Below are 26,423 nucleotides of genomic sequence, written 5' to 3'. Positions count from 1 at the left end.
TCTTGTGATCATTGTAAATGGTTCGTGCCATACTGGGCCAGGCTTTTGAGATGCAAAGAGGTCCTGAGACATCAATTTTTCCAGGACTTCCCACCACCCACCATAGCAGAGCTCTGCTGCCTCTCTGCCTCCAAACAGGTTTTTTTTTTCCTGCCTTTCCTTCAGGCCTTATATAGGTAGTTTTTAAAGGTAGAATTTGCAGGATTCCTTAATGTCATTGACCAAATTCCCTTTTCTTCCTAGGGGGCAAAAGAGAAGAGCAGAGAAAGGCTCTCCCTGCAAGTAGGGTAGTTTTCAGCCAGGGATACCTAAGGAATCAACAGTAGAGATGACAGGGTTGGTAGATCTCCTCTTTGCTCTTCAAAGTGCAACACCACTTACAATCTGTGGAGCTGGTATGTTTGGTGGACAGGCTGGACACCAGTGTGGGAGACCACACACCTGTTTTGTGCCACAGCCACCCTGAGCTGGGTGGGAACCTACAAGGGCCCTGTCCCCCTGGGGACCTTTGGGCCTACAGCCTCTCCACAAAGTCAGGCCCAAGCAGCCTAATTGTTCCACGAATCTCTTATTTCCTATGCACCTCAGCATTTTTCCTATCCCTGGAAGAGGTTAGGTTTTTCCACCAGACCATTCCCAGATTCTCGTAGCAGGGCAGGTGACTGGTTGAACAAAGTTTGGCTTTCTGCTGTGGAGGAACCCAGGGGCGGCTCCCTGTGTGTCCTGACAGAGCAATCAGCTGGCTGGTTTTGAAGATTGACACCCAGTTAAACCACTTTAAAAGGGTTGCACACGCCTCTGTGGCAAAGCAGGTTTATAAACGAATAAAGCCCGGGACAGCTCTCTTGGCTTTCGGCCTTTGTGCAGTGACTGGCTGGGCTGCAGTGCGACGGGCTCTGGGGCAGGCCCGAGGCCAGGAGCCGCCGGGGCGCCATGGCCGGGACTGCGGGTGAGAGGCGCGGTGAGCGATCTCTGATGTAGAGCCTGGGTGAGATCAGCCTTTCAGCGCTGTAGAGCTCTATAAAAACTGTTTCAACTGATTAAGCTTGAGAACAAACGAGCCGACAAACACCAGTTCTCTCCCGAATCAGGAAAAGGAAAGTGTGAAGACACGTAGAGCAAACAACATGGGACACTGAAATCAGTGAAGAAGGAGTCAAATTCTAGACAGGAGGGGATTGAGGAGATGCCTTAGTTTTGGGCTGAAATTCTTTTGTAAGGCTATGGTGAAGATATATTTGATATATCAGACTTTGTTTTTTCCCTGTAATTCGTGGAATGCATTGGGGAGAATGTAGCATTCTAACCACAGCCATGAGCAGAAGCATCCATGTTGAAATAAGCAGATGTTGCAGCAGCTGTGATCCAATGAGAATCTTGAGATGAGAGAAGAAACCTTGCCCAGGAATAGAAAGAAGAAGACTTCTGTTCCCAGAGATGGATGAAAGGAATTTTTGCTTTTATTCTACAGCAGCTCATCCTTAAAATAATAGCCCATAAATTGACATGGCCCATAAACACAGCTGTGGGGAGGCTGCAAGATATGGAGGGACTTCATGATTGCAAATTTCCGGGCAGCTGCTATATGTGGAAATTAAAAACCATGAGAGAGCTGTTTCTTGTGGAGAAGTCTCCATGGCATGGCAAGAGAGACTCCTCTCCCTAAGAGAACTGAAGAAAGACTGTTTTACAGGTGGCAAACTGACTGAAAGTCCCAGGTTTTGTCTCTTTACATTTTCAGTGGGAAAGAAAAGAGGGTGTGGGGGGAGGAGAAGTCTTCTGAAGGTTTATTCTGATTTCCTTTCTATATTTTTCTTTTAATTCTGTTAATAAAGTTTTCTTTATACCCTTTAAAGTTTTGAGTTTGTTTTGCCCTCCTCCTAATCCATCTCACAGCAGGAAATGGGTAAATAATTCTAGGGGATGCATTGGTGTTTGGCCAGCACTAAGCCCACTGCACCTGGTAACCCAGAATAGGCTTCCATTGCTCTCGAATTGGAGCTCACCTTGCTGGAAATCCCATGGGTGCCCTTCCCTCTCAACCAGCTCCTCTGCAGATTTAGTGTCCGGCTGCTGCCTCAGCTCCTCAGGCCAGCAGGGCCTGCAGCCTGTTCCTGGCAGAGGCTGAGCTTGCCTGGAGGTCTGTCTGACTCTGAACACCAGGGCACATGTGATATGGGATGACCCAAAGCATCAGAGGTGCTCTGGATGCTGAAGTGACTTTTTCTTTCACCAGTTGTAGGCTGTAACTTCTGCTCCAAGTACAAGCACACCCCTTTCAGTTTTGTATTTCACTGCAGAGAGACCCAAGCCCCATCTCTTCCATGCCTCGCTGGGGAGGAAAGTGCAGACCTCTGGGCTGCTTTGGATCTCTTACCTCTCTCTGGCTACAGCATGACATCCAACTCCCTCTCAGCTTTGGCTGAATTTGCCCTCCTTGAACATTGGTGAGTGAACTCATACACAGTATTCCTGTTTAGTTTTATTCTTCTTCATATCTTTACAGAGAATGGCACATAAATCACAGATGCTGGATGACTAGAAGTTGTTACAGGTCCATATCTCAAACACCTCAATACTGAATTATTTTCTCACTGTATATACATTATTTACACTCCATGGGCTATCATCTAACACGTCAAACGATCGGGGGACAAAGACAAACAGGAGTTGGATGACTAGGCTTAACCTTTGATGGAAGAAAAACAGGAGCTCTGGGGAAAGGGTGCTCACAGCTGAAAGCAGGACAGAAAAGGTCACCTGGAAGTCACTGTCCTACAGCTTTTGGAGGGGGAATAGTGTTTTACTGCAATGGAAAGGTGATGGTGCCATGGAGGGAGTTTGGCTGTGTGGGTCTGCACGTGCTCCTATGGGATGTGTGTACATGTTATAGGGTGTATCAGGGTGGATGTGCATGGCTGTCATTCCCTTTAACACTCAGAGGGTGCACTGGACAAATTTAATTGAATAAATACATTAGGTGGATGGTGTTGTCTCACCTGGAGTAATGTATTCAATAAATAAATTCACCATTCATCCCCTCAGCAGGGGTGTAGGGTTTTGGTGTTTAGGGCAGAGTCAGACCCAGCCCTGTAGGAGCCACTGAAATGGGCTGAGGTCAGCTCAGGGTGCCAGGTGGGACCAGGGTGTCGTGCCTGTAGGCTAAACCTGCCTCTCCCTGCCAAAGGGAGGCAAAACATAACTGCTCTTAAGCTGCAGTCCCTCCCCAGCAGACTTTAGTGCTGAGCAGGGAGAGATGGGCGGAAGGTGCAAACCACCCTAGATGGATGGTTATCATGTCATGCAAGCACTGCCATGGGCTTGTCCTGCTGCAGCCTGGGCCACAGGCAGAGGTGATGGCCAGCAGAAGGTGGCGTGTCTGCCTGGGGCACGGTGGGACAGGGTACAAGGGGAACGGGCCTGGGCAGCACTGGGCAGAGATGTGCACCAAGAAGAGGCATGGCAGCAGGGAATGGGCTTGCTTCAGGACAGCAAATGGGGTTTGGGGTTGCAGCAGAAGGAGAAACCCCTGTTGTGAGGCTGAAGGACCAGAGCCCTAGTGTCATTGGTGGCAGTGATGATGTGACACTTCCCAGTGCCCCAAAAGGAAGGGGTGGGGGGTGAGGAAGCGAGGGGCAGGGGTATGCTCAAGGGGAGCAGGCAGTGGGCACCCCTGCCAGGCAGCCCCAGACACAGAGACCAGGGCCCCTCTCCCTGGCAGGGGTGGCCAGGGACACCTGGCAGTCCAAGGGGGAACATGGCCCCCAGAGGACACAGTGTCTGTCGGGGCTGGCTTCTGCCACCTCTGTTCCCCCTAGATCAACTTCTCCTCCTTCTGCGATGAGTTCAACTTCTCCGTCTGTCTCTCATCCTCTGCCACTGCCGCCTCCTCCCCTGTCTCCGGCTTCCTGCCTGGGGCTGGGGTGTCCCCAGCAATGGTCCCCAGGACTTTGGTGCTGTGCTCCTGAGCTTTGGCCCTGAGGGCAGCAATGCTGTTTTCTCTCAGTTCCTCCTGGGAAATGGTGGTTTTGGGATCAGGACCCCTTTCTTCTTTGTCACCTTTGTCAAGCTTGGGCAGGGCCTGGCGCTCCACCTCTGTCTTCCTCCCCGCCTCAGCCGCTGCCTCCAGAGACTTTTTGTGCATCCCTAAAAAGAATTGTTGGTATTCGGGTTTAGAAAAGCGCCTGGGCATGGGAAAGCCATCTTGAACTGAAAACAGCAAAGATAAAGAGAGGCCAGAATTAAGGAAAAGCAGAAACCCTTGCTTCACACAGCAGTTATGGCGAGCCACTCGCTCTGGCCCCCGCACAAGGGCAGCCCAGCATCAGTGGACTGTGGCTGGTCCCAAAGGTCTATAATTATTCTCCCCTTCATTTCACTCTGTGAACCTGAAGCTAACTTGTTCCTGCATGGAGATGAGGGTCTCAGACAGCAGCATAGTTGCCTGAGCTTCACCAAGGCTGGGGAGGGAGATCCCTCATTAGGAGGGATATTTCTATTTTTTTATCAAACCACAACCACCCTTCTGCCTCTCTCCATTTCACACAGACAGGACAGCCCATTGTCAAGATACTAGTTTGGGGCAGAACCAGCCTGGAAGATCAGAAAGAGGGAAGCAAAAAGCAGGAGTGTGACAGGGTAGCTGCTACCTCCATGTCTGCACAGAAAATCAAGTGAAACTTGGGCAAAGACAGAGCATTTGGGAATCCTAGCACCCCATCCATCATCACAGGGCTGGATGAGTGAGACTGGGATGACCTCCTGCCTTGGGTAAGGATTTGAGCCCCTGCTCCAGAGGTGGGCATGAAATATGCTTGAGCCATGGGAAGGAAAGATTAGCACCAGCCTGAGCATGTGGGCAAATTTGTGTCCCAGCCAGATTCTGCAGGTCATGATCCAAGGTCCAGCAGGAATTTGGGATGAGTGGTCAAAGCCTATCGACAAGGGTCGTTGACAGATGGAGGCATCGATGGTGGCAGGATGGGGGGACCTTGCCCTGCTACACTTCACCTATTTTCAACATGATTCTGATTTCGTCCTTGCATCCCCCTGTCTCTATCCTTTTGCCTTCCCCCAGGAAGCTGGCTGCTCTCTTACCCAGGAGCCAGGGGGCACAGGATTCCATGATGCCATCCTTGGCAGACTTGAGGATGGATTCAGGCAGCGGGATGGAGTGACGCACCATGGCACCGTAGAGCCCGTACTCGGCCATCACACTGCTCCTGCCCCAGCACTTCTCCCTCTTCCGCCATTTGGCCCGGCGGTTCTGGAACCAAACCTGGAGCGAGCAACAAGGAGGGACATGGTTTTTGTGAATGGAGAAGGCATGCCAGACCCCTTCCCACGTGGGACCATGCATGTATTTCTGCAGCGTGATGAAAGCAGATGGGTGGATGCTTATCCCAATGGCAATACAACCTCTTCCCCCATGCAACTGGCATTGGGTATGCCTCCCTCCCTCCCCTGAAGGAGTGGAGAGAGCCAAGTGTGAAAGCAGGTCCCATCCCTCTCCACAGGCTGTAATTAATTTGCCATTGCAACGTCTTTTTTCTAGTGGCTTTTGGCTCTCGTGCCTGGGATTTTCTTTTATTATTTGCTGTGTGTCTGAGCAGCAGTACAGGGCTGCAGGCAGTGGTGCCTGCAGGGAGGGCTGGGATGAGGGCGGATGCTCGAAAGAAAGGGGAAGCTGCTCTGTGCACTTTGCCCTGAATTCCCAGTTTGAAAAACCCCTCATCTTCTCAGAAAATTGGCAGAATAATCTCTGAGCTGTGACCTGGGGGGCAGTGAGCAGAGAGGCAGGCAGCAATGGCAGGGAGGGAGTGATACTCGCAGAAATCTATTAGTGCTCTCTCTCCGATTTCCATTCCTCTTGTCTCACTCACCCTCCTCCCTCCCCGGCTCCCCTCCCTTCTCCCCCCGAGCAGAGGCATCAGCTTTAGATGAAAAATTGCTTGAGGTCTATTCAGAAGGAGGCAAAGGAAGAGTCAGCCCCAGGGGCAGCCCAGGCCTGATTGAAAAATAAGTTAATTTCAGTTTGAATCGATGGGCCTCAGGCACTGAAATATCACGGGAAATTAAAGCAGCTGGTCCCCAGGGAACCACGCCATTGACCTGCGCTAATTAATGCCATGGAGTTACCAGGCCCCTCTCTGAGAGGCAGTCCCTCCCTCCCCGTGGACACCCCAAACACCTCCTCATTTAACTAATTAGACTCACAGAAAATTGGGTGTTAATTTGTTTAGGATTTTTTTTCTTTTCTATTTTTTTCCCTCCCTTTCCCGGAAAGTACACTGCAGAATGGAAATGAATGTCGGGGTCTCGCTGGCAGATGGATGCTCGGGGTCACTCCGCAATCTTCTCCGACTTGATTGCTTGATTAGGTCGTTAGCACATTAAAAAAAAAAATTGCTTGCCGTCTGGCGCTGGCCTGATGAGTGGGATGAGGCGGGAATCGCCTGGGTAATTTATCTTTTTATACTGCAAAGAATTTGATTTCAATCTGCAGATATATGGAGGTGCCTTTGACACCTGTTTAACATTACAGAGCTGACAGCTTAACCCTCTCTTGTCCCAGCGCTTGTAGCTGTGGGGGAGCTCAAGCTGCAGTGGGGAGCGCTGGGGTCTGTGCCAGTCGCCCAGCTCTGCCATGGGGACCGTAAGACTGGTGCCACAGATTGATGTCCTGGTCTCGGGTGGCAAGGTAATATCTCTTCTACCTGTGCAGAGAACTGCCCAGCACTGAAACCTTAAGGTAGGGACAGAGCTGTGTCTTACTATCAGTGATGACAGCCACCGTTGGCCATTCCCAGGAGCCCAGCCAGCCTGCTCCCGGAGGCAGCTCTGTGCAATGGGTGGGGTGGTGGTCCCACTGGCTGTGATCCCAGCTTCTCCCAGCAGAAGACACTCTGTGCATGTCAGAGAGGATTTTACCAGGCAGAGGAAGGAGGCTGCTTCACCGCCCCTGCATGATAAACCGTGTGATTTACACTTCCATACTGCCGATCTGTGACCCCTGGACCGCGGAGGGTTGCAAATCCTCCAGGGCCTAAGCAAAGACCCTCAGGAATGCAGAGCTGCCTCTCTTCACCCTCTCCTCCATGCCTGTGTGAAACATGGGTTTGCTTGGCTGTGCAGTCAGGAGGATGCTGGCAGAGGGTCTCACTCCAGGTCATGCAATCCTCCCATTCCCAGAGCACAGGGTGCAGAGCTGAAGGCACCTCTTTACTGATGCTTTTACCACTTGCCCTTTCTCTTCCCTCCTACCCTGATGCCACTATAATATTCCTGCCTGCCTCATGCTCCTCTTCCTTTTCCCTGGCTGGGTCTCAGCCTGCCCCAGCACTGCCCATTGCCACTGAACCTGCTGCCCTGGAGCATCCCCTTTTCCATGGCAGTGTTACACAAATACTGGAGGCTACAGAGGCTTTGCCAGCTGGCAGCCCAATTTTGACTAGAGCTAATAGAAAATCTTCAATCAAAAAATGCTGATTCAATCACACAGGAAAAACAGTGTCCAGACAGTGGAAGTGTAATCAAAATTATCTATAGCTTTCTTCTGAATGCTATATTTTAATCTCAGCTGCCTAAGACATGCAAAATCTATGCTTTAAAGCCAAATGAGAAAATGAAAATTGCATCAACATCTCACCAAGATCATTCTGAGATTTCCAAAACCAATTTTTGTCATTTGATGGGAATGTCCTCTTGGTTTTGCTTAGGAAAAATGAAAGTTTGAAATCCCAGAATGTTTAGCAGAAGTTGGGAAGACTGACCATCTAGCTTTAATACTAGAAACCATATCTTCATCTGAGGCATGAAATGAAGTGAAACCAATGGTGCTCAATGCTGTGTATTGCTGGGATCAGATCCCAGTCAAGCATCTCTGTCACAAGCTCATTCTGAGGAACATTGAATTATGAGCTCCAGCATGGCACTGGCAGCCCTCATGCCATTTCAAATTAGCAGGTTTACCCCCTGTGTCCTGTTTTCATGATTTTTGTCCTCATTCAGATGGCTCCATCAGTGGGGCTTTCATTTATGAGATCTCAGTGATTTCGTCAAATGTATCGATGTGTTATCAAAATTTTCACATGCCTTGATTCTGAGCTGAATCACACAGTGATTTTAGTAACTCAGAGGTATTTTCAGCTGTGTTGGTACATAAGTCACAACATCCAAATATGCAGTTATTTATTATTGGCACCTCACTTTTCCAGGAGAGGGTTTCCCCCTTACACTTTACTCACCTTACACATCTCTTGTGGTTTTGGTATTCTTTGGCTGCTTATTGTCCTTGCTTGGAGACATGTACTCTACACCTTCCTGTGACTCTGTCAGATTTGGTCTGCTTCAAACAATGTCTAGGTTTGCCCACACTTCCTCTTGCCCCTTCCCACCCTGTGGATTGGCTCAGCTTTGTGAAATGCTGTACTGACATTGCTCTGTATCCTGCACCTTCCTTCTCACTTATTTTCATCTGGTTCCCTGTTGCCCAGGGCATGGTGAAAAGCCTGTGCTTCTGCTTCCACATCTCATGGGCAGTGGTGAAACCTTCTGATTAATTTTAGACTGAAGCATGTCGTGTGTTTGTGCAAAGCTGTCATGATGTGATGAGCAGAGATGTCTTTTGGACCAATGTATTACACCCCGAAAAGTTCCACACCTCTATTTTCATACAAACACCCTTTGTGAAATCTGGTAAGCTTATTTCAGGAAGCCTATTCTCCAAAAATGGTAAACAGAGAAAAGTGGACAGGTTTTTCTTGCAGTATTACAAAAAGTGGGAATGTTTCTCACTTTAATCATCACCTAATACTCACCTCCAGTGCCCACTACCCAAAGCAATAAAAGTTCAGGCACTCTGTACTTGACTGTCAGTTTTGGAGTGGGAGTCAAGACTGGCAAGGATAATCTCAACAGTTTCCTCCTCTGAATCACAAATGACAACTGATACTTCTTCAGATTATTGATGATGCAGAAGAGCAAATTGTAGGAGGAGAAATCTCTCATTTTGCAAGGGGACATAAGACTTGACACATCCTTGTTATCCACATTCATCATATTAGTTTGTTTACCAAATCAGTGCCTGAAACATTGTCTGCTGAAGAGAGAAATCTCCCTGAGGTTAGCCATAATTCAGAAACCTGAATTAGTGAAGGGATATTTTAAAACATCTGTGGTATTCCTGTGTATTGTTTCCGGTTTTTTTCAACCTAAAAATTTCCACTGGTAAGACTCATTTTCTTGGCAGCTACTTTCCAAGCTAGGGTAAAAAGACAGGAGAATTTATATTGGAAATTTTTTCTTATTACTATAAAAAAATATACATTTCCCTGTCCAAGCATTCCTCATCTATTAAAGGAAAATTCCAGGCTTGATCACTGTGAAATTTTGCTTCAACAAATTTCTCATCCCGCCTTTGATACAGCATTCCAAGAGGGGCGTTCAAGGAGTGTGCTTTATGGAGCAGAAGCCGGTCCCAGCCCGGAGCAGCAGGAGCTGAGTGCCCGCTAGATGGCCGCAGGCAGATGCACGTCCGCACCTGCGGACACACGGACACGGACACACGGACACCCCAGCGCATGCCTTTGCCAGGCTGTTGGCAAAACAGCACCTAAAGCAAGGAGCAAAATCCCAAGACCGCCAGAGTCACGCTGAGACCGTGTCCCCAGCACACGGACAGGCAGGTGTATGTTCTTTGTCTGTCACTGCCCCACTTGAAGCACTCTGGGGGGGCCGAGCCGACATCTCCAGCTGCCCTCCATGTCCCTGTTGCTGTCTCAGTAACCAGCTTCTCCTGACAAATACACTTCTCCCTTTCTACCTCCTCCCTCTCCAACCCAAGGCTTAACAATGATATTGGTCAAAATTAAAACTCCTCTGATAAAACAGTGATGTACTCATCCTCATATCAGACAGGACCTGTAGCCCTGGCTGGGTTCAATCTGAAGATGTGAACACTGCAAAGAACGGCCTCATATCTTGCTTGGAACATGTCCCCAGCCATACCCAGGAGTACTGGGGCTGTATAACCGACTGCCATGAGAGCATGAGGTCTGACTGTGCCCTGGGGCTTCCCCAAATCCCTCCCTTTTAGCAATCACGGCAGAAAAGCTTCCTGACTGCTGGTGGAGACTGCACCACTTGTGTAAGCCTGGAAACAGTTTACTGCTGTCTTTTCAAACGTAACGTGAAAGTTATTGGTACTGTTTATGGTGACATCACTTTCTATGGCTGGTGTAAAGTGGTTATGAAGTTAAATGAGAGCAGTAAAGGTTGCACATGGGCTGCATGGCTGATCAAAGGACTCATCATCCCTCTTCTTGCTAAACACTGGAAAGAGCTTGCAGAACTCACTTTAGAAAGGGCTGCTCCTGTACAAAACATAGCAAGAGCCCTTCTGATAAAATCTGGAGTTATGTCCAACCCACTTGGCTAACAGGTCCAACCAGAGATACAAGATGAGCTGTGAGACAGCGCTCCTCCCTCTTGAGTGAAGACATGATGGTGCATCATGCCTGGGTCTCTTCTAAGCTAAAAGAATAACAGGGCACTCATTGAATACCAGCTTAATGGGAACCCAGCAAAAATGTACATGATACTACCATGCCACCAGTCCTGCAGGCTACTCCTGTCTCTGAATCCTGCTCTTAAAAGCACTACATGGGCCATGAATAATTGTTTGTTCCAATTTATCTGACTTATGCGACCAAAGCTTTAAAGATTGGTTTTAAAGATCACCAGTATTAAAGATCACCAGTCTTAAACATGTCTTAAACTGTGTTCCCTTGGTAAATCTGGGGTTTTCACCTGGCCTCATGTGGCAAGATGTTTTTTCACTTCCTGTAACCTTTCAAAAGCAAAGAGCTTCATTTGCTACTGTGATCCCATCTTCCCCAGAGAAAAACAAATGTGCACAAGATGTGCTGGGTCAGTATAGGGAGATCAGTGGTTCAGCACACACTCAGTCTGTGCATCACATCTGCACAGCAAATGCATCTGAGACTTTGGCTTTGTCATGGCCACACTGTGATTCCAACTGACCAGTAGCTTATCTGGCACTGCAGAATAGGCTCCCATATGCAGGGACCTGGCAGATCAACACCCAAATTCCTCTTTTCCTGACATGCTGAGTGAAAAACAAGAAAAACATCAGGGTCATAGATGCAGGATAGTCACAAGAAAGCTGACAAGTGTGCAGTCATCATCCTAATCCACAGAAACCCAGGGAGACATCTGTCATTGTCACAAACAGTGATAGTGCACATCCATCCTTTAGGAGATCACAGTAACTGACTCCATTAACCAAGCTGCTATCCTGCTTGAATTATTTCATTTTGCCTTCTTTTCCCCCACTAACACTGCTCTGCAGGCCCTCTAGCACAGAGGAAACCTTAGCACAGATCTTCATAAACATCCGTAAGTAATGCACTCTGTAATCATGCAGGGACACACCACATTATCACTTTCATTCTAGAGAAGGTGAGTCAGGACAGTCAGAGGAGAAATGTCACATCCCCTTCATGACGCCTTTCAATGGGCTCTGAAATCACACTCTGTGATGCCAGCATTCTTCTGAGGCTGTGGAGCACTGCCTGTGCTCTGGGACTGCCCCTGCATGCCAGCATCAGCTCCCTGGTGCCCTGCCCTTCATCAGTAGACATTGAGCCAAGGGCAAAGGTGCCTTTTGACCTTCTCCAGAAAAACACAAAGGCATCAGAGGCTGTGCACCAGCAAGAGATGGTGCCTGTATGCTACTGGTGCCCACTGCTCCCTCAGATAAAGCTCAAGCCTTACATGCATAGGGACAGTCTGCAAAGTCCCCAAGGAGCACAGCACATGCTTACCAATGCACTGCACCCTTGAAGCGTTGAAGCATTAGCTGGAAGATATCTACACGAACATGACATTTTATAAAATGCTGTAAGATGTAATCAGTTTCCATGCACCAGCCTGGCCTTTAGCATTCTACTCCTACCACGTGTCTGCTCCTGGCTCTACTTGTTCCTCAGCTCTGTGTACCCTTAACCGTGCTTGGGTAATTCACAACTCCAGGGGTTTTCACATGACATCTTCCAGCTGCAGAAAACTGATTCTCCAGGCACTGGCTGCTGCTGCTGTCCTGCTGATGCCTGCAGCTGACACCTCCAGCTCGGGCACAGCAGAGCTGATGGTGTGACCTGCAGAACTGGTGACACGCAGGCTGGCTGGGAATGCTGCTCGCACCAGGACAGCACATCTGAACTCACCAGCACAGTCCCAGGCATCTCCCTTAGCTGTCACTTAGACACTGAGCCTTGATCTCAGTCATGGTCATCATATAAGCTGAAGAAGTTGATCCAGTCAAATAACAAATGGGAGTTGTTGTAGTGACAGTCATGGGGCACTCTGAGTTGGAATACCGTGAAGGGACCCAGAGATATCAGAAAGGTGTGATAGATATAAAGCAAGTTGTCTTGGAATGGACATCACTGGCACATCTGGCTATGAGCAGTGTCTGGCACAGCTGTTTATCATGCATGCTCACATGGATGGGATGGCTAGATCCTTCCAAGAATTTTTTTCTCAATGACACTCACCAGAGCTTCCCAGAGGCACAGGTGGGCAGCCTGTCTGTGCTGGCCTCCTGGACAACACAGGTAGGAGCTAACCCAGCCTGGCAAGTGCTGCAGCTTATCCACACTGCAGCAGGTCAGCTACAACAGCCAGGCAGGAGTCAGTCACTAGGTTACTTCTAGACCAGGGAAGGGACATAACCCCAATGTTTATGAATGTGCAACATGCATGGCATGAGCATTTATATAACTCACAGAAAAGCGCCCAGCTAAAAGCAATGCTTGGCTTGCATTCCCAATTTTGAAGAGAAAGCTGCAGCTGAAAGCTCTAATAACTATGTGGTAGCCATAGTTTTAGCTCTGGCTTTGCTCAGACATTTGGGAGCCTACCAGATACCTGCTGAGAGAGAAAGTAGGGAACAAATGTGCTTCTCACACCAGGCAGGTCCTAAACTGCACACCTCTCACTGCTGCTGCCAGGACAGTAATGCTCAGGGTAGACAGAAGAGCACCTAATGCTTTTTCACGGCCTCTAATAAAGCACCCTCTGGAAGGCATATTTGTTGTAATATACTGTAGAAACTGTTTGTTTCGGAGCTCAGTTCCTCTTTTCTGCTCCACAGAAGGACCTGCTGGCCTCATGCATGTGGAGATTGAGGTTCTTGTTATGTCTGCTGAGGACTGGACTGCTCTACAGTGCCTGGGCAAAACCTGGCTCACAGAACTCCCACAGAGTGTGAAAATGAGAGCATGTCTGTGCTTCCAGAGAAGAATCAGAAGAAAATGTTGAGATCTATCAGGGTAAAAGAAAATACTACAGAGAGAAATAGATCCATTAAGAAATAAAGGGGAGAGTAAATTAACTGAGTGTCTAAAGTGCCTGTGTTATTGAACTGTTAGAAAAATCTCTATTCAAAGTCAGGAAAGGAGGAAAACTTTGTAATAAAGAGTCATTAAAGGAAAACATGAATGCAACCATCAGCTGTTCCCTCTGCCAGGCATCGTAAGGCTGGAGAAGAATTAACTCCTGAAATTGCTAGGATGACCAATTATTTTTAAAAATCAGATGTGAAAAACTGCAATGGTATCAGAAGAGAGAAAAGAAAGTTCATCATTAAGTGAAGAAGTGAATACAAGTGTTCCCAGCACAGGGCTTTGGGATAGTATTTCCAGAAGAGCGAAAGTGATCGAGGACCTGCAAGCCTAAGCTAACTCAGAGAAGTGTTAGCCTTAAACTACTGTTAAAAAAATAAGGGGGTGAATGCAGGGAAGAGCTGTCCCAGCCTGGCATCATGCCTGCAGAGCCATTCCTGATTCTCTTGGACATGATGGGGAAAGCCTTTACAAGGCACTCCACGGAAATGGGCTTCAGCATATTTTGTTGCCCACCTGTTTTTCCTCTCACAGGGAACTCATGTGACCCAATGCTTGAAGGTGTCAGATCCTTGCTGATAGTGTCTCCAAACAATGGAGAGAACAAGCAGAGTCACTGTAAAGGGCCCTGTTTCCCTCCCAATTCTTTGGTGAAGCACATCAAATTCCCAGTCCCTTGTCCTGGGACAGCCATAAACATCTTGCAAGAACAGAGAGGAAGGCAAGAAGAGGCAAGTTTGGTTTTATTTGTTTTTCTGTCTCATTTAGAAAATGGACCAGTGGCTAAAGCAGCTCAGGGACAGAACATAGAGGGATAAAGCAGTACCTGGGTAAAGAAAATATTTATAACACTATACCTTCACCTCTCCACCAAAAAGACCTTTCAAAAATTGCACCTAACAGCCCCAGCTGTAGCAGGGTAAAATCCCACAAAATAAGCAGGCAATCTGCATGGTCTAGCAACAACCAGGAGAGCCCCCACTTCATTAAGCTGAAGTGTCATTCCCAGCCCTCCATTTTCCTTCTTTTCTCCTACCACATTTTCTTTCTGTGTCCAAAAGCATGTAGTGTAAGACTTTTCAGTCAAGAATCCCTTTGGAAAGGCTTGCCTGGGCCCCTGCTCTTGCCCATCACCCAGCCCCTCTGTTTGCAGCTCTGGTAATTAACTTGTAAACGAAGTTCTAGCACATGGGCTGAAAACAGGCCATAGATAAAGGGTAATGAAAACAATCCATTAGAGAAAGGGCCAAATTAAACAACTCTTAATTGAAAAATGGAAATGAATATGAATTTAGATCAACTAAACAAGCATGTTATTGAAGAGGCAGAAAAGTGGATGAACTCCTAACATATCAATTAAAGACATGGAGGCAGAGATGCACCATATGCCATGAGAAAAACTCATAATAATATTTTCAGTAAGCCACTAAGTTTGATTCGTTTTATTACTCTCACTTGTATACTTTCTACATTTCTAGAAGCATAGGGGAAGTTTACAACATTTATCTGGTATCACAGAGTCATGGCTTGCCCCAGTGCTCACAAATTATTGCCAAAGATAGCCAGCACTAGCTGCTCAACTCTATTTCATGATTAACTGTTTGCAGGGCTCTTAAAACATGTATGTTTTGAAATGTTTGGCTAACACAACAGCAACACTTGTGGCTTGTCCTTCACCTTGGTAATCTACCTGCAACAACCCTAACCACTGTTAGGCAATTTCCTTCCAGCTCTGTGGTCCCCGTAAATGTGCTGTGTAGAGATACCAGTCAGAACCCGCTGGCAGTGTGCCTCATGCTGGCCTTTCTCTGTTCTGTGTGTGAGAGTCACCCAAAATTTTAGCAAAAATACATAGGTCCTCACTTCTTAGAGTGATAGTGATAAGCTTAGAAAATCCACAACCACCACTTTCTGCAACGCTGAGTAATTTTGGCGGCCATTCCAGGCACATTCAGGAAAGGTCAGCAACTGCATGGAGCAATCACAGCATTCCATACTTACACCATGGGATTCAGACTACACCTCAGCATTCTGCAACAAGCAGGAAAATCTGGCAGGAGAGGGAGAAGCCAGGCCTGCTAAAGCTGCATAAAACACATTTTTCCTTCATGCTTTCTATCATGTTTCTTGAGGGGACTCCGTGGGTTCACTCCTGAGCTCACACTCAGTGCAGTACATGTTCCTCAGGCCTTGTCAAATTATGTTCATCTCTAAACAGAGAACCTTTTTGCAAAACTGAAGGAAGGTAAGCCTCTGTCCTTGCAAAATACTCTTGGTACTTGCTTCCCTCTAAATGATTACTCCTCCTGATTCCTCCATCCCTGTTCAACTCCTAAAGGGTTTCACAGGGATACTGAAATGTGTTAATCTGATAGCTAAACCAATACTTTTTCAATTAGAGATTTAATTGACCTTGTTTTGTTTTTAGCCAAAATTGGCCTCTTAGCTGCCTGACAAAGCTTGCTGGATGCACAGACAATCCCCACTACACACACAGCACAGCCTCTTCTTGGGATTCCTTTTGCTTATGTGAGCAATTTTATTTGTCCCAAAAATTGTCATCCAATAATTACCATGCAATCTTTTAACAACAAGAGCTGACAATTTTTAGCAGTTTTATTACCTTTTTTAATTGATTACTTCCCTTAAAAGGTGACTCTAATGTCCCTACAATAGCAGTCAGGATCTTATTTTTTTAAATACTGATTAATCAATTTGTTTGATCAGTAGGAAGCATACTTTAAGGACAAACATACACAATCATTTCAATAATCCTGAACTCAAACTGTTGCTGAACTTTTATATTGTAACTATTCAGTTTAAAGTTTGGAAATGTTATATAATAAATTCGATAGTGATAACTTATCTAAAATCTACACATTACACTTAAGAGATTTGTTATGCAAAACAGCAATTTAAGTCAGATGTCGCAGTATTTTTCAGCCTCGGGATATTTTTCATACTTCATAATATTTATTAAATATATACTTCCACACAGGATTCTACTTACCTCTCTTGGATATTAAAGAACAGTCTGGGTTTATTCCAATACTGGCACTTCAACTCTTACGAATATTCTTTCAAATACATTGATTAATGTGGTCCTTTTCAAGTATCCTGCAAAATGGCCACAGTGGCATCTGATCTGACTTGTGCATAGTATCTCACTATGAAAAAAAATATTTTCCCATGCTGCCCAACAGGAGTATGCTCATTTTCCTTCCAGAAGCAGCCAGCTCAGTGTAGGAGTAAGACACACACAGTGTGTGTCTGTCTTGGAAAAAAAAAAAATACACTTTCATATCCTCTTTAAATGGAGGGTTTGAATATTTTTTTCCAATGTTCTCTTAAACCAGTAACTTTCTTGGTCTCTGATGGCTATTTGTTGTGTTCTGCTGAAGGTTTATCTGTAAACAGTTCCTATATATCATTCTTTCAATTGCCTTCTTTGAATTTGACTTTCACATCAAATTTCATAGGTGATTTACTTTCTCTTTGACTAATACCTCCTGAGAAATAATTCCATGAATGAAAATAAGGGGTAGGTATCAGTCTTTGGTGAGGATCCAGTGGGAAACCACATGAAATGCTGTAGAAGTCCACAACATGTGATGCTGACAACAATATCAGAAAACGCTTTCAATTAATGACCTACAGGAGGGAGAGAGCATTGCTGAAAGATGAGAGGAATCAAAAGCTACAATGAAAATGCAAAACTATAGAGCTGCCTCAGGCAGCTGAAAACTCATGCAAGGAAAGAAATGTGATTATGTGAAATTATAAATATTATGAAGATGGGAGTAAAGATGCATTGTAAACTGTCTCTTCCAAGGAGCATTAAATGATGCTAAGAGATTCAAAGCAAGATCTACTGCACTCAGGCAGTTCTGCTGCAGAACTTCTTGCCATGGGATATTAAGATATTTATATGTATTCAAAATCCCAGGAGACTGACAAAGTACTCAGTATCACTAGATAGCTGCCCTGTGTAGCATCCACCTCTTGCCACTGTCAGAGCTGGTAGAGCTGTTATTATACTTACTAGCCAAAGTTAAGATTCCATATTAAACCCAGAACACTGAAGGGTGAGAATAAAATAAAATCTGTCTAAAAGAAGTTTGAAGTGGCTGAATTAGACAAATAGAAATAAATAAGGAAGCAAACAGACCAGTGCTAATCCAAGACTATTTCTGCAAAGGACCACAAGTCCATCTGAACTGCTGTGAACACACCCAGCATGCAGCTGTAGGCATGTAGTCCCTTATCTCCAGGAAGGCTGACAGCCTGGATGGGCTTCTAGTAAGAACAACCACATGATTAAGAGATGAGCATGTGATTTATGAAGGATAATTTAAGGAAAGATCTTTGCAACTTCCTTAAGCAATGATGAAAATGAAAAGTGACAGCCAGGAGAAGAAATATATTTATTTAAAGAGCGGGAACTTTATAACCGGGGGAAAGAATTAGGCTCGTAACAAAAAGGCCCAAAGTTGAAAAGGAATATGAGGTAAAATATCAAGAAGTATGATCAAAGTTGGGAATCACCTTGCCGTGGCTTGTCACACACAAAAAATATGGACAAGGAGATTTCATAGCATGTGTGGTAATGCATAACTGATTGCTGACCTATTGGAAAGAACAGTGTTGTTCAGGACTCCTATGTGAGTCTGATGCTCACCCTGGCAAGGTGCTCAACAGATGCTACAGAAATTCTGTTGTTCTCATTATTTCCTCTTTCATGATCAGCAAAACTGTTATTCACAAACACTTTTTTTCTGGAATACACATGCCAATATTTACACCTGATGTTCAGAACAGCCATACATTGGGGTGTTTTTGCTGTCCAAGTCTAACCTGATCTCAAAAGCAGAGGGGTCACAGTAAGGAGCCCTCCAAGGTTTAAAAGCTGCAATACAGGAAGAGTAGGCAGTTGTTCATTAGCCAGTTGCAGAATGACTGGGCAGACCAGTCAGTGACAGCTAAGATACTTTACCTGCTATTTCATTTCCAAATCAGTTAAAACACTCAGCACTAGAAGGGTGTTCCAGGTGCTGACAAGCTGTGTCAGCTCTACACTGTCTGCCACAACATCTCACTCCACACAGAGTGAATGCTCTCAGCTCTGGCCAGAGAAATGGGGCCTCTGGAATTCAACATACACTGTGCCACTAGATGAACCTCTTCCTTGAAAAGGTCTTTTATGGGAAATCAAACTATCTTCTTTCCAGCCCAGCACCAAATTGTGGCTGTGAACAATAATAAACTCCCAACAGTCTCTCCTCTCTTGCCCTGATGTCCTACAGGATCACAAGTGGAGAAGTGACCATCCATCCACTTCACTCTTCTGAAGGCAAAGCATCAGGGCTTGTTTCTCAGAGCAAAATCCTAATACATCGGGTAGGATTTGAGATGGTGTGTCATTATTTCTGAAGACTGGTGGAAATCCTGTTAGCACACAGGTTATCTACAAGCTGTTATTTCAGCAGGAGTCCTACCAGGTCAATGGGATAAGAAGCACGAGTTGCTTTTATAAAAATGTCATTTTTGATTGAGAACAAGAATAAGGGTGGTGAGGGGAGCTCAGGACAGAGGGGAAAAAGGGCTACACTTTTGCTTTGGAGGATCTTCCTGTCCCTGCACTGTGTCATACCTTAGCAGCTTCCAGTATCAGTGTTATCATGCTAAGTGCCCTACGAGCTACATTCCAAACCCACAAGGGAGCAGTCTCCTGGGCCATCTCTTCAGCAAAGAAAGAGCAGAAGCTCAAGCTTGGTGGGTGCTGGGCATGCATGAGGGATGAACACAAGGAGGAACCAGGGAAACCAGGACCCTCCCAGGACCACATGGCACATAGGACAACATCTCTTGTAGAAACTACAATGCCCCAGTCACAGAGGCCAAACACTGCCACTGTGTGGAGAATCAGGACAGGTTAACTTCCAGCCAGACCAGAACTTCTCCTGCTCAAGTCTTGGCCATTACAATCCTGTGCCTTGTGTAGAAACCTGATGGGGTAAAGTGGGGCAAAAGAAGCTGCTGGAGCCCACCCTTTTGAACATCGTGTTAACTCTGTCCAGTGTGCTTCCCGCACTGTAATCAACAGTTGTTAAGTCTTCTCCAGCTTTCTGGCTACTATGCATGCCAAAGGCTGGTCCTGGCCCAGCCCCGCAGCTCAGGCTGCTCCTTCCTGCTGGAGGATTCACCAAACGGCAGTGATATTCCACACCCTGTTGTTCTACCTCCTCACAGTAGCATGACAGGACTCACATGCAGCTAAAACCTTAATGTTAAAAGCTTTTAACTTAATAAAATTTAACATATTAAAAAAAAACCCAACAACAACAACAAAAAAAAAACCTCAAAAAATTATCCCCAGAAACTTTCAGAGAAAAGTCACTTGAGGAGGCAAATATAGTCAAAGTCCAGATGTGATGCAAACATCTCACTGGGACTCACCCCATCATTCCCACACTGCATCCTACCCACAGCTCTGCTAGCTGCCCACACCATCCCTGTGCATCCTTCTGTGGCCAAAGGAGCAGAGATGAGCTCTTTCCCATCAGCAATGCCTATCCAGACGTGGTCTCTGGGAGGTTCTCTTCTTGCTTTTACCAAGACCTTGAAACACTGTCATGTTATTTTGCATGCCTGTTGTCCTTCTATGATTTAAGATCCCCTCTGTTCCACACATCCCAAATTGCTGGTACAACACACCACGTACAGCACATGTCGACATACAAACACCAAATACAAATCTGCCAAGAATATCTGATCTGTCTGCCATCAAAAGCAGGAGAGTGGACAGCCTGGAGAAATTCATTCAGAAAAATGTCAGCCTTCCCATGCCTCTACCTTTTCTTCATGGAGAGATGAACATGGCTGAGAGCAGCACAATAAGGGGGTCCAAGAAGTATGATTACCTGTATCCTGTCTTCTGGCAACTCTGTTTTCATGGCCAACATCTCTCTAGCATATACGTCAGGATAGTGGGCCTCATTGAAGGCCTTTTCCAGCTCCTCCAGTTGATAGGATGTGAAGATAGTCCTGAGGGGAGTAAAACTCTTTGATCAAAACACAAGCAGCAGCAAAGATGATGAAGAGTCAGAGAAATGGACACTGAAAACAGTGAAACCTGGGTAACCAGCTAATACATAGCTTTTTCCCACCTCCTGTGTTTCTGTGCACAAAAGGTCAAGTGCCAAGGTGAAAGGAGAACCAGAAAATGTCAGAAGACAGCATTTTCAACAGTTACAAATCACCTTCCCTTTCAGGGACTTGCCTCTGGAGACAGTGCCTCCCCAGCAGCAAGCACCCACAGTGATGGCAGCTGATCTTAGACTCTGACGCCTCTTGTGAGGCTCATCACACTGAGATGAAGCAGCATCTCCTCAGCACCCAGTCTGGAGAGGTGCTGAGCCCTTTCCCAGCTGCTGGCCTCTTCAGTCTCCATGAGCAAATAATCCTTCACCTTGAGTCTCAGTCTTTGGACAAATTCTCCAAATGTTTTCTCCACCCTAACCCAGTACTTTTCACCAGCTCTTCCCCATGAGAGTCAGGACCAGCTCCCTTCCTCTGCCTTTACCCTGGTTGCTTCCACTCCAATATCTCATTAGCTGCTCCCTTGCCAGTTTGCATTACCCCATTATCCTTTAGAAATCCTCCTGGGCTGCTCTGGGCAGGCAGCAGCCCATCCTGCCTCCGCACAGCCACTTCTCAGTTTGGGACAACCGAATTGAAAAATCAGCAGCTGGAAAGCCGAGACAGATGAAAGCCCTTCCATGGCAGATGGATGAGAAGTCTCAGACTACTTCCACTCCCTGAGGGTTAAAACTCCCACCCTTCAACTCCCTCAGTACAGAAAGCACAATTTTTGATAACAGTTAAAAATACTGCAATGGAAAAAAATGTTTAAAAACCCAAAACCTAAACAACAAACAAACAAAAAACCCCAACCAGACAAAAAACAAACCAAAACTAAACAAAAACAATCAAACAAAAAAGCCAAATCAAACAAAAAACTCAACCAAAAAAACAAACCAAAATAAAACAATCCTCAACACTACAACGAATTGGAGCCCTTGTGCAAAGTAAATGCGTTAATTTACCATCAATCTAAAAACCATGTATCTTCCAGAAGCAAAGAGGAAATAAAGTCTTTTTCTAAAATACACCCAAATTTCATCAAAGCCTTTCAATTCCAGAGAGCATAAATGGAAAATATCAGAAATACCGTCCTCTATACAAAATGAAAAGGATTCCATCAGATCGATAATAATACTAACAAAAGCAGGATGCAAATGGAAGGGACCTGCCTGCAATCAGACCCTTCTTTAAATTCACTCTTAAATCCATTCTCTTTTCAAACAGTTTTTCTTCAACTCTGACAAATCTGTGAACTCTAGGGACAGCAGAGGCACACTGAATCATGTATTTTCTCTCTCTACGACCACAGGAAAAATTATTCCAATTTTCATCCAGTCTAGATTTCAAGCATTCCCCTCCATCTTCCTCCCACAAGAGCGCGGAAGCCTGTCCAGGCTCACGGGCGGGAGGGTTTTGCTGACATTCAGCTGAAGTTTTCCCTTTTTAGCTCGTGCCCGGGTAGTCCCCGTCCCTTTTGCAATTCACAATCCGCTGCCCCTTTGGTGTTTCTATCCTGCAGCTATTTACAGGCTATTGGTCAGTCATCTTCAGCCCTTCCTTGGTACAATTAGAGGTCTTAACTGTTTACAGCAGAATATTCAACTACAGACAAATGTTGCAGGTCTGTTTCTGTCTAGAACTGAAAACAAAACGAATCTGAATTTCGTTTCCTATCTCTCATCCAGATCGGGACCTGTATACCAGTCCCAGCTGTGTTGCCACCCAGCCCCGTCTGAGGTGCAAAGAAAATGAACTCGTACTTACTCCAGAACACCCAACGTGGGAATATTTGCCTGGGGAGGGGGCCCGGCTTTGGAAAGCAGCCCTCCAGACCGAGCTTCCTGCACACATAGCAGGACGTCTCCTGGGATAGTCGGTCTCCTTCCACCCCTCATCCTGCTAAGCTTTCACTGGAGCGTCTTTTAATCCACCTTTCCTGCATCGTGGCAGGATTGATTTAATTATTCCTAAATCACCCTCAGTGGATGGTATTTGGCCTTCCTTTGTCTTGGCGCTCTGGCCACAGCAATGCCAGAACCCAGCACGGGATTTTTCGTTTCTGTTTATAAAGCGCAAACAAACCAACTCCATTTTAACTGTGGGAGAAGTCAGGCAAAGTCTATTACCCTGACCGTGCGAATAGGAAACCAAATCCCAAAGTGGATCGTCGTTTCCTTAAACAGTTTCCCAGCCTTCTTCATCTCCTTTGCAGGCTGTCTTTGATTCCCAACTATTTAATCTATTGGCAAAATATTTATTTTTACGTAATAAAATATTTAAATTATTGATAGGAATTCTGTCTTCCTGACAGCCAGTATTAAGATTGCTGTATGTGGAGCTGAAAACGGCTTTTATTATTTTTGACAAGTTGATGATTTTCCCTTCCAAACCGTGATGATCCGCATTCCACCGCAGCTCATGGGCTGCACAGGGTTGCGACTCGGGATACCTGGATCCGCAGCCAGAAAAAATTAAATTAAATGACACCTGTGGTCAAATCCCCCACTCCCTATAGGCACATCCCCATATTCGATTTATTTTGGACGGGGAGAAAGAATAAAGGGAAGGACCCACTGGAGAAGCCGCAGGGGCGCCTGGGCTCTCCGGCGGCGATGCCGGGAAGAATATTTCGCTCCAAGCCGGAGCGGGCCGTCCCCGCCGGGGCGGCAGGGCTCGCCGGTGGCCGGCTCCCTGGGGACTGAGGCGACGGGAGCGGGCGGGGTGCCCGCCGCTGTCTTACCTGTGCCGCCTCTTCTTTCGTTTCTTGCTCTGATTTAGGGAGGATTTGGACATTTTTCGGTCGCTGGAGGAGACATCCTCGGAATCTGCGGAAAGACAGGCAGCGGCTATGGGCTGGGGTTCGCTCCTCACCAGAGTCCTCCGGGTAGGGCCAGGCCCACCGGCTCCGCTCCCTCCGCCGGCTCTGGCCGAAGATTTCGTTGCGATCGCGCCGCGGACGGGGCCCGACGCCCGCTGCTCCCTCCAGCGCGGCACCAGCGCCGCTCCCGATCCGCTGCGGGCAGCTCGGGCGATACGCCCCAGCCAGGGAAGGCTCCGGGCCGGGACCGGGCTCTAGCTCTCGCCTCTCCCCGCCAGAGTCGTTTGCTGAGGCTGCTGTTGCCTCGCTGCTAAAACGCAGAGCCCGGCGAGCTCAACCAAACCGTAGGAAAACGGGAAAGCCGCAGCCCCCGCTCCGCGGCCGGGCAACCGCGACCGCCTGCCCCGGCCCGGGGATCCCGGACTGCGCCCCAGAAACACCGGAGCGGGGAGGGAGAAATTGAGGTTTATGGAGCTACCAGCAAAACCAAGCCCCGGGAGGAGCTGCTGCCTATCCGCCGCCCCCGGCTCCCCAGGGATGCCACGGCCCAGGGGTGTTAAGGGCAGGACGCCGCCGCCTTTGCCCCGAAGGAACAACTGGGGGACGGATCGGGGTCCCGTATTTCGATGCGCGCTCCAATCCCACTCCTGCCTGCGGCGCCGCGCCGCCTGCCCGGGCCCGGCCCCGTGCTGCTCGGCAGGCCGTGCTGCGGGCAGGGGCGGCGGGCATGGCCCGGGACCGGCGCCGCTGCCGGAGGGAGGCCGGGAATTGCCCCGGAGCCAGGGTCCGGAGCTGCTGCCTGCCGTTCTGGGGGCACCCGAAGCGGCCGCGGAACGGGGCCTGTAGGCAGAGTTGTGGGAGGGTGCTGCCGTCTAGGAAAAGGATGCTGAAAGACCCCTAATTATCCGGCAACGCGGGGTCGCGGGGGCCGCTCCGACGGGGCTCTGCACATCCCTAGGCCGGGCGCTCGGGGCCACGCCATCAAACCGCGGCCGCAGCCCCCGACGGAGAAAAATACGATCCTGCCCGCCTTTCTCCTCATTTTCAAGATCGAAACGAAATCTCCCTTCCACCGCCGAGCAAGTGACCTCCCGCCGGGACACCGGGTGCGGGCGGCTGCTGGGTGCGGACGACGGTGCTGGTGGGGCGCAGCGGGTCCCCGGGGGCCGGGGACGTGCCTACCTGAGCTGGCCGTCTGGCTGCTGTCCAGCTGCCCGGGGGCCCGGGCCAGGGGCTGCAGGTGGACGCTCTGAGGGTCGGAGAGCACCTCTAGGAAGGTGGGCTGGGTGTAAAAGCCGGGGATGCCGCTGGCCCCCAGCAGCCCCATGCCCACGCCGCCCACCCCGGCGGGACTGAGTACGGAGCGGGCCGCCAGCAGGTGCCCGGCGGGCAGAGAGTCCAGGGCGGCCCGAGGGTGAGACGGCGGCTCCTTGTTCAAGCCCAGGATCTCCTGGATGCCGAAGCCGGTGCAGCGGGGAGGGGTGGGCCCAGAGTTGGACTTGACCCCAGCGGCGGGGGGCGGTGGAGGCAGTGGCGGGGCGGCGGGGGCGGCGGCCGCGCCGTCGGGCTTGGGCTTGCCGGGCAGGCTGGGGGCCAGCGCCGCGCCCGCTTTGCCCGTCATGCTGCGGCCAGCGGTCCCTGGTGCCCGCTCCGGGAATGCCTGGGAGCCCCCGGCTCAGGCCCCTTTTATCCGCCCAGCCGGGAGCCCGAGCGGGGTCAGAGCCGCGCAGCCAATCACAGGGGCCAGCCGCGATTAGGGATGCCAAAAAGCCGGCACCGGCGGCGGCGGGGCCGCTCCTCGGCGGGCTGGGGCTGCCGCCCGCCCCTGCGCAAAGAAGGGCCGGCCCGGCCCCGCAGGCCCCGGCCCCGCTTCGCCTCCAGCCGTGCTGGGGAGGTGGGGTTAGGAAGGGAGGGAGGGAGGGAGGGATGGAGGCATCCCTGCTTTCATAAATACGCACGGCGTGGGGCACCGGCCCCGGAGGAGAGATGCTCAAGGCTTACGTGTAGGGAAACCACGGGTTCTCTGGGTTTCTTGCTCATCCCATATTCTGAGAGAAATAAGAGGCCAGAAGAGAAATTAGGGCCCACAGGGGTAAACTAAGAATTAAAACTGAGCAGTGTTCCTTAATAATATTGAGCCGGAAGCTTTGCACATTGGAGAAGCATTCAGCTTCATGCCATCAGAGAAGTGGAACAGTTGCTTGGACTCTCCAGACACCCAATGCCCATGAGCAGGGTTTCTGAACCACACAGTTTCTTGTTAACTTGCCTTTTATCATCTGTGGGCAAGACACCACACACCTCATCCCTGCCAGCATTACCCCAGCCAAAGACATTAAACGAAGAGAAACCATAAGACTTCCCCAGTTTTGCCCAACCCGAGGCAAGAGCCCCACCAGTGCATGTCCTGCGATAGCGATCAACAGCTCTCAGCACGGCTCCTGCAGCCTGCTCATGGGGCCAGTTCATCAGTGGAATATCAAACTGGGGCTGGAACTATAGCTCCACATCAGCATGAAAAGTCCATCTTCTGCCTCAGCTTCGAGGAGAAGCAGTTCCTTATTTCTCCTCTTCTCCATTTTGGAGGCCTCTGGGCCGGTTCATCAGGCTAAATGGCTCCAGTCTTCCCATGAAGGGGAACCTGTTCCCAGGGGAAAGCTGTCCTGGTCTCTGGAGAAGGCTGCCCAGTGCCAGGTACATGGTGAAACAAGGGCAGGGACTGTCTCTGAAATTTGTGGTATCTGTCCAGGATGGCCATAAGTATTTTGGACTGCCCAAAGGCCATGCCCTGCATACTTTGGAAATCCTGGTTTAGAATCTTGGCCAGCCAAAGAACTGGGGCTGCTGCAGATGCTGAAAATCATGCCTTCCCTGAGAAAACCAAGGCACCTCCACTGTGATGTCAGGATTGCTGAGACTGTCTCATGTTAGAGCAGCAAGGTAGTTGTATTTCCAGCCATTATTTTAAAGAAACTCATATCTCCACAAAGATGTAAATGGTTCAGAAGAACTGAATGAAGACTACCAGGGCACTG

At 48.3% G+C, this 26,423-nt stretch overlaps 1 protein-coding gene across 1 annotated transcript; it reads right to left on the bottom strand.

The window, feature by feature from the left end:
• Positions 1 to 971: 971 nt before the first annotated feature.
• Positions 972 to 25,167, bottom strand: VSX2 (visual system homeobox 2). The gene is made up of 5 exons (XM_072930257.1): positions 24,571 to 25,167; positions 23,311 to 23,395; positions 20,348 to 20,471; positions 5,098 to 5,278; positions 972 to 4,209 (listed from the first exon to the last, which is right to left on the bottom strand). The coding sequence occupies exons 1-5, from the start codon at positions 25,007 to 25,009 to the stop codon at positions 3,815 to 3,817; spliced, it is 1,224 nt and encodes a 407-aa protein (XP_072786358.1). The 5' UTR covers positions 25,010 to 25,167; the 3' UTR covers positions 972 to 3,814.
• Positions 25,168 to 26,423: the final 1,256 nt, after the last annotated feature.

The sequence above is a fragment of the Taeniopygia guttata genome, chromosome 5 (genome assembly GCF_048771995.1).
Source record: "Taeniopygia guttata chromosome 5, bTaeGut7.mat, whole genome shotgun sequence".
Taxonomy (NCBI): domain Eukaryota; kingdom Metazoa; phylum Chordata; class Aves; order Passeriformes; family Estrildidae; genus Taeniopygia; species Taeniopygia guttata.
The sequence above is the reverse complement of the archived record's forward strand: the minus strand, read 5'-3'. Positions and strand labels throughout refer to the sequence as shown.

Coding starts and splice junctions, on each gene's coding strand:
- VSX2 (XM_072930257.1), bottom strand. CDS start 25,009: ATGACGGGCAAAGCGGGCGCGGCGCTGGCCCCCAGCCTGCCCGGCAAG. Junction 5,279..20,347: donor TGCCAGAAGACAGGATACAG/GTAATCATACTT, acceptor TGCTCGCTCCAG/GTTTGGTTCCAGAACCGCCG. Junction 4,210..5,097: donor CTGTGCCCCCTGGCTCCTGG/GTAAGAGAGCAG, acceptor TGCTGTTTTCAG/TTCAAGATGGCTTTCCCATG.